The following is an 8588-nucleotide window of genomic DNA, read 5'->3' as shown; positions in this document are numbered from 1 at the left end:
ATGGCGGCATTCAGCTGTATTCACAGCATTCATAAGTGAGTAAGATCCTGTCTCAAAAAGAAACAAAAGGGTTGTGAATCTGTTAGTATTCACACATTACTCCAGAAGTTAATAGCATGATTAGTCTTCAGTTTTCAAAATACAGTGTGTTTCACGTGTTTTATCTCTTAAAGAATTTAGGGCCTTTATTTACAGTTAGGTTACTTGAAAACAATTTTTTTTTTTTTTCAAAGCAGAGTTTCTTTGTGGAACTGGCTCTGCCTCTGCCTCCCAAGCACTAAGCACTGGGATTAAAAGCATGTGAAACCATGCCTGCTACATTCTTTAAATTTTAAGGCTTGGAGTGGGTTTTGGGGGGGAAGGGGATGTCAGAACAACTAACTTGGTCTCTGTATGGAGGATTCTACATCTTGTATGTTGTAAATTTTTCTGCTCTAACTAGTAGGCCTCTATTCCTAACCTTTTGTTCCCATTCTCAATGTTATACCTGATCTTTTCTGCTGGTTTTTCTTTCCCGCTGATTATTTCCTCATGTACACAGGCTTGTGAAAATCGCCTGAAGCCATCAGAATTCTCTGCTGATCTTCAGAGCACTCTCTCTGTAGTCCTTTCCTCTTCAGACTCTCTTTTTAGCTAGGCTCTGGCCACCTGCCATTCCTACATTTGCATTTCTCCGTATTTTTCCTTTGGAACCACCTATCTACCCATATGTCAACTAGTGTGTATGTGAAGGTGTATGCACGTCTATATATGTAAACATATGTATATTATATATATATATATATATATATATAACATGTGTATATATAGCATATATAAATTGTAGACCAGGTATGGTGACACCGGTCTATAAATTCTAACAGTAAACAGGCAGAGGATGAAGGAAGGAATGATAAAAGTTCAAAACCAACGTAGTGTACAGTGGTTCCATCTCAAAAATTTAAACAATGTTATTTAAAAATAGTAAATATAAAGTTTTAGTAGCCTTTGTACTAGATAAGTCACTGAAGCTAGCATATGGAAAAGGCTTTTAATTTCAGCACTCCAGTGGTGATGATGGCAGTGAAAAAGAGTTCAAGGTCATCCTGAACTAAGGCAAATCTGAGCTATGAAGTTTCAGAATCACCACCCTCCAATAAAAGAAAAACAAACCATAGTTTTGCTAGTCATTGATAGAAGAGTTGGTGGTAAACCACATAGCATCCTAGTACTTGAGGAGGCCTGAGGCAGGATAATGTACATTCCAACCTAGCATGGACCACAGATTTTGATGTCCTGACATAATAGAGTGGTGCATATGTATCTTTGTGCTTCTCATTAACACTGAAAAGTTATTCAGATAAACTAAACTGATCTCTCTCTCTTTTTTTTTTAAACAGACTGAGAGTAATCATGATACTGCACTAACACTTGCCTGTGCTGGTGGCCATGAGGAACTGGTACAAACACTACTAGAGAGAGGAGCTAGTATTGAACATCGAGACAAGAAAGGTAGCCCTTATTTTTGTCAGTTTTACTTTATGGAATGTTTATAGAAACTATATATTTATCAACAGCTTATAGCTAAGTATTGGTGCTTAGGTGTATTGGAAAAGAGTTGATACTGTTTCTTTGCTTAACATATAGTAAGATGATCTTTTTCTTTCCCCAGGTTTTACTCCACTCATCTTGGCTGCTACAGCTGGTCATGTTGGTGTTGTAGAGATATTGCTAGACAATGGTGCAGACATTGAAGCCCAGTCAGAAAGAACCAAGGACACACCGCTGTCCTTGGCTTGTTCTGGGGGCAGGCAGGAGGTAACTTTTCCCTTTAGTGTAACTTTTCTCCTTAGCAAACATGTACTCATATATTTGTTTTCCATATAGGAAAATATTTGCCTGGTTTATTGAAATTATTGTATATTAACAGGAATATGGTTAATACTATGTTCCGAGAAAAGTCATATATTGTGTAGGGGAAACAGGTTAAATACGCCAATTATACTATCTTTTTGGATTCACAACTTTGCAGTTTTAGATCTAGAAATTGCCCTGTCATCCATGTAGTTTCCTGTTCAGTGTAAAAGGCTTGTTGAACACGCCTGAGGACTACAGATCTCTAGGTGAAAGGGGAGAGAGGCTTTCTGAAGTTTTCCTTTGACCTCCCCCATGCTTGCTGTTGCACATGTTCACACACAACACAAATTCTATCCAATGTTAAATCTAAACGGTGTTATAATTTCTATCCAAAAGAGTAGGAAATACAGCAGAAATGGCACAAATGTATGTAGAAGGTGAAGAAAACTGAAAAATCAGGAGAGTGTGATAGCTTGTATCTTTAATGTTAGTACTCTGTAAATAGAGGAAGGCAAATCTCAGACTTGTAGATCAACTTGGTCTTCGTAGAGAGCTGTAGTCCACCCATGGAGACAGTGCACATAACAAAACCAACAAAACCAAAAACCACAAACTTTTGTCTTAGTGTACTAATGCTGTGAAGAGACTACAGCTCTTATAAAAGAAAACATTTCAGTTGTGGGCTACCTTAACAGTTTCAGAGGTTTAGTCCATTATGGTCATGGCAGAGAACATGGCAGCATTCGAAGCTGTAGGAGCTCATTTCTGCAGCTCCAGTCCAGGCAGCAGGAAGAGAGACTCTGGGTTTGGTGTGGGCTTCTGAAACTTCAAAGCCTACCCCTGAGTGACATACTTCATCCTGCAAAGGCCACAACACCTGATCCCTCTCAAGAAGCACTGCTCCCTTATGACCAAGCATTCAGTATAGGAGCCTATGGGGGCCATTGCTATTCACACCTCCACAGTAGCTTCCTGTCAATTCCATATAGAAATGTAATAGCAGACATTTTTGCCCTTAAATACTTTTAAAATTCCTAATCATGATTTAGCTTGAAATATCCATTCCAGATAGAAGTTCAGTGGCAGAAAATTTTGCAGTTAAGTCTTCTATAAGTCCTAATCATGAGTTAGCTTTAAATACTACTTTCACAAATTAACAGATATTTTAGTTTTAAACCAGAGGAATGTAAATTAATTTCCTTGATTTTAAAAACAACAAGACATACTTTTATGGGTTATTTATAACAAAAAAAAAACAGGTGGGCTAGAGGTAAACTTATTAGTAAATATGATTGATTAGCATGTTTAAGGCATTGGGTTTCATCAAAGCATAACCAAGATACTTCTGATGGAAAACTCTTGCCTATAAACACATTGCTCTTATTTCGTATCATTAAAACAGGTATTTTGAAATAATTAGTATGATCTGGAAAATCAATATAAAATTACAAGAACATTGCCTTTACATAATGAGATTTAGAATTTGCACACATTTGTCTTTATTAGGTGATAGGTACTGTAGAACACTCAAAATATTTAAAACAGATATGCTTTGTGCTTGTTATTGGCTTATGCTTGTAATCCCTGGACTTGGGAGGAAAAGTAGAAGAATTAATGTAAGCTTAGCCTATATAGTCCCAGGTCATGGCTATACAATAAAACACTGCCATTAAAGTAATGCAGAGTAGGCTGACATTTAGGCCAGCATACCAAGCGACTTGCCACAGCCTGACAATCTGACTTATGATTTCCCACACACATGCTGATTAACAAATGTTATAAGAAAAAGAAAGAAACAAAACAGAAAAATAGCTCATTGTGTCAAAGTGCACAAGAGACTCTGCCTCAGTGAGATGGAAACTGAGAACCAACTAATGAAAGTTGTCTTCTGCTCTCTGCCACCTTCCATATGAGGCTGGATATGTACAACCATAAACAAAAAATAAAATGAAAGCCTCTTACTCTTGCTGGCTTTAATGAAAGTAATCTATATCTTTATCTAAATAAATGGGCTTTAACAGACACGTCTCCGAATGGCCAAAAAGCTCTTAATACTCAACATTTGGCTCTCAGACAAAAGTGCACTTGGGCCGGGTGTGGTGGCTCACGCCTTTAATCCCAGCACTCGGGAGGCAGAGGCAGGTGGATTTCTGAGTTCGAGGCCAGCCTGGTCTACAAAGTGAGTGCCAGGACAGCCAGGGCTACACAGAGAAACCCTGTCTTGAAAAACCAAAAAAAAAAAAAAGAAAAGAAAAGAAAAGTGCACTTGAGTCCCAGCAGTAGTGTCAGCCTTAACTCCTGCATTGTTGATGGAGTTATTTCTAACTGCTCTTGGAATAATTCCAACTGCATCTTACAGAATTATACATCCAAGACAACTATTAGTAGTTAAAATTTAGTGCTGTGCTCACAGGCACAGACTAATATATTAAGGTTATTTAGGTCACCAATATATGGAAAACAATTTTCAACTCTTCTGTTTGCTTAACAACAACAACGACAACAAAAACCACCATACAGATTGCCATTAATCCCAGTGCTCAGACCTGAGAGGCAGTCACATCTTAGTCCATTATCACCCTGGTTTGCATGGTAATAACCCATATCCAAAAAAAAGAGTAGTGGTTGAAATGATTCATGTGTGTATATAAAATGAATCTTGTATAATTTTTTTGTAACTATAGAAATAACAAAAATACTCATTTCTGAATGGTCTCCCAAACTTTTGGGGTTTGAATCTTCTGTGAGCTTGCATTTCTTTTTTTTTTTTTTTTTTTTTTTTTTTTTTTTTTTTTTTTTTTTTTTTTTTTTTTTAAACCTAAGAGCTCTTTATAAGGCTGTTGTCATCTGAGGCTGCAAGAATGAAAGAACTTTCTTATTTCCTTATATAACAAAAACATCGGAAAGATACATCTAAAATTATCATCATCATTATTATTATTATTATATCTTTAGAAAACATAGTTCTTACCTTTTTTTCCCTCCTTTAGGTGGTGGAGTTGTTGTTAGCTCGCGGTGCAAATAAAGAACACAGGAATGTTTCTGATTATACACCTCTAAGCCTGGCTGCTTCTGGTGGCTATGTGAACATCATTAAAATACTGCTAAATGCAGGAGCTGAGATCAATTCAAGGCAAGCTTTACTTGTCTATAGAAATTTCATTACGAATATTGTGCTATAAATATTTGGAGAATGCTGTTTTAGTGGTTTAAACATTTTTTTTATAATTTGAAATAAAAATTTAACTGAAAAATACAAACTGCTGTTTCTTAGGGTACTAAAGGCATTATTCTGAAACAGGTAAATATTTGGTTCATCATCATGGAGAATTTATTCCCTAGCTAGTTATTATATACCATCTACTAAGAGTTCTCTGAGGAAGTTTTAATAGTATCTCAAAAGATGCAAGGGCTCATAAAAGTAGTTAAAAATTTAAATAACCCTATAGAATCAAGAGTTTAGCAGACTGGGTGGGTGATCCATTCCTGTCATCAAAGCATTTTGGGAGGTTGAATCAAGAAAATCAGGAATTCAGGGTCATTTTGAGCTACCATAGCTAGTTAGTCTGCCTCAAAAGAATGCAAGAGAATTTTATATTCAGGTTTTTTAATCTTTGCTATATCTCTGCTGTGACACAAAGTTGTTTCATTTTGTTCTCTCATACTTTTTAATCCTAGAACTGGCAGCAAATTGGGCATTTCTCCACTGATGTTGGCAGCTATGAATGGGCATACAGCTGCAGTTAAGCTCCTTTTGGACATGGGCTCTGACATAAATGCTCAGATAGAAACCAATCGGAACACTGCCCTTACATTAGCCTGCTTCCAGGGAAGAACGGAAGTGGTTAGCCTTCTGCTTGACCGCAAAGCCAATGTTGAACATCGGGCGAAGGTAAGGAAAGTGCTGAAATTCACAGGTGCTCACTCTTAGTTACTGTGATAAAACAGCTAAGAAAATCATTTTAAAGAAGGAAATAGGTTTATTTTAGAGGTTATCATTTCATTACTTTCTAGCCTCATGCAAATGTGTGCGCATACATTTTTTAAAGGTATTAATGATAAGTTATTAGCTGAAAATAATGTGGTTTTCTAAAGGTCAGGATCAACGGACTTGTATCTTGTTCAGATTCTATTCCACTGATTTTAGGTAGAATTAAAATTTTAATTAGCTGTAACTCAAACAAGTATCAGTACAGAAATTTATGGATATGTGGAAACTATACCATATTGTTCCCTCAGATTGTTAACATTTTGGCTGTTTCTGGTCTCTTCCATAGTTTGGTTTTTTTTTATTGTTTTTTTTTTTTTTATTTATTTATTTTCCATTAAACCTAGACTGGCCTCACACCATTAATGGAAGCAGCGTCTGGTGGTTATGCAGAGGTGGGACGAGTTCTTTTGGATAAAGGTGCTGATGTGAATGCCCCTCCAGTGCCCTCCTCCAGAGACACAGCTTTAACCATAGCCGCAGATAAAGGGCATTATAAATTTTGTGAACTTCTTATTGGCAAGTATGTCATGAGCATATTCTTTGTGTTATAAATGTGTGTTAACATTCTGAGGGCAATGTCACTGTGTAAAAAGTCAAATGCAATCTACACTTTCCTCTTTCTTTGGGCTTCAGGTTGACAGTAACTGTTCTGTGTCAGGCAGTTGCAATTTTAGTTACATGATAGCTACCTGTCAGTTTTCCAGAAAAAATGCTTGTGCGTTTTGGCTTTTGAACTTTAAAGATTTTAAAAGACTATCTGTGTATAGTGGCACATGACTTTAATCCCAGCTCTTGAGAGACAGACGCAGGTGGATCTCTGTGACATAGAGACTGGACTGGTCTATGTAATGACTTTCAGGATAGCCGAGGCTATGGAGACAGAGAGAGAGAGAGACAGAGACAGAGAGAGAGAGAGAGAGAGACCCTTTTTTTTTGTTTTTGGTTTTTGTTTGTTTGTTTGTTTTTTCGAGACAGGGTTTCTCTGTGTAGCCCTGGCCGTCCTGGAATTCACTCTGTAGACCAGGCTGGCCTTGAACTCAGAAATCTGCCTGCCTCTGCCTCCCAAATGCTGGGATTAAAGGCATGTGCCACCACGCTCGGCTGAGAGACCCTTTCTTAAAAAAAATCTTTGCACCTTTGCATGACATCGTACATGGTGTTTGGTTTTCTCTTAAATTGTTATTAACGTTATCTTCTTACCATGAGTTACCTGGACACTAAAGCTCTATTCTTTTCTCTATGTAGTGTAAATACAAATACTTTGAGATAGATATTCCCTCACAGGATGCTGTTTGTCTCCTTGACACTAGTTATTTAAGGTGCTGAATGAGTGTTATTTGCGGAGTTCAGAGTTATGCAGTAACTTTTAAAAAGGAAAGCACATTGAATATATAAATGTTTAATTTGACAGAAGTTCTCTGTAATACAATTTGTCCTGAATTTTTTTCCCTCTTTAAATTTTCATGGCAGTTTATTTTTACTGCTGCCCCATCATTCCATCTCATTCCATCTCCCTGTCTTCCATTTCCAGGGGAGCTCATATTGATGTTCGAAACAAGAAGGGGAACACTCCGTTATGGCTAGCAGCAAATGGTGGACACCTAGATGTGGTTCAGCTACTGGTGCAAGCAACTGCAGATGTAGATGCAGCAGATAACCGCAAGATAACTCCACTCATGGCTGCATTTAGAAAGGTAGTTCTTCCTATCCTCACTCACTGGCAGCACTGCACATGGCCAGTTGTGCTAGGGAGAACATGGCTTATTATTCTGAACTTATTTCTGTGATGTAATAACTTTGATGAAACCAGTGCAAAGGAAATGCTCTACTTGCAAACCAAATATTTCAAAAATCCTGCAAATGTGATTAATATTGGATATTAAAGCTAAGGATACTTGCAAAGATATTCTAGGGTGACTAGCTGGATGACTCCGTGGGTAAAGGTGCCTGTCATGAAAGCCTGACACCTCAGAGTTGTCCTCTGACCGCTACTACATGTATGCCTTGGCATAGCCGCCCCACTCTGCACCCCAATCATGGGTATCTACACATGGAATAATAAAGTAAAATGAGGCAGGTACTCTAAGGTGTACATTTGAAATCTAGTTACAATTTCATCTCACAGAATAACATTTGGATGATTTCTTACATAACCATTAAACAGTAAGTTTTATTGTTGGTTTTATTCATTCACCTGGGTTTTCTGTTATTGGCTTGGTTTGGGCCTTGTCTTGTTTTTTTTAGTTTGGCTTTGATATGGGTTCTCACTAAGTTGCTTTGGCTGCCTTTGAACTTTGCTGCAATTTACAGATTATACTTTTTCCTCTGTATAAGAGTGCTGGGATTAAAGATCTACACAAGTGAGACTGGCCTTGTTGTCAGTGAAAAGCCTATCAACAGTTTAATGAAAAGTTAGTGAACTATATTTAGAACTAGGATTAAAATTTTTAGATGGAGCAGATACAACTTTTTGTTTCTCTAGTCCAATTGCACAGGACTAGAAATTTGGCCCAGGCTGTCTTGAAACACTCTCTACAAGATGACTTTTAAACTATAGATACTTGTGGGTCAGCCCTTCTGAAGGGCTATTTAATTTACATATAAATTGCATTTTTTATTGTATCAAAGCATTTTAAATTTTATTACCTTAAAAATCCATCATTAGCGCTGGTGAGATGGCTCAGTGGGTAAGAGCACCCGACTGCTCTTCCAAAGGTCCAGAGTTCAAATCCCAGCAACCACATGGTGGCTCACAACCATC

At 37.4% G+C, this 8588-nt stretch overlaps 1 protein-coding gene across 8 annotated transcripts in view; it reads left to right on the top strand.

Annotated features, from left to right (window-relative positions):
* Ankrd17 (ankyrin repeat domain 17) overlaps nucleotides 1-8588 on the top strand; it is a 140149-nt gene that overhangs the window by 95411 nt on the left and 36150 nt on the right. For all 8 annotated transcript variants that reach the window (XM_029477247.1, XM_029477246.1, XM_029477250.1 and 5 more), the window contains 6 exons: nucleotides 1380-1491; nucleotides 1652-1797; nucleotides 4827-4969; nucleotides 5515-5728; nucleotides 6172-6347; nucleotides 7359-7521. In XM_029477247.1, the coding sequence (XP_029333107.1) occupies nucleotides 1380-1491; nucleotides 1652-1797; nucleotides 4827-4969; nucleotides 5515-5728; nucleotides 6172-6347; nucleotides 7359-7521 (954 nt within the window). The remainder of the gene's footprint in view (nucleotides 1-1379; nucleotides 1492-1651; nucleotides 1798-4826; nucleotides 4970-5514; nucleotides 5729-6171; nucleotides 6348-7358; nucleotides 7522-8588) is intronic.

Source organism: Mus caroli, chromosome 5 (genome assembly GCF_900094665.2).
Source record: "Mus caroli chromosome 5, CAROLI_EIJ_v1.1, whole genome shotgun sequence".
NCBI lineage: Eukaryota > Metazoa > Chordata > Mammalia > Rodentia > Muridae > Mus > Mus caroli.
The sequence above is the reverse complement of the archived record's forward strand: the minus strand, read 5'-3'. Positions and strand labels throughout refer to the sequence as shown.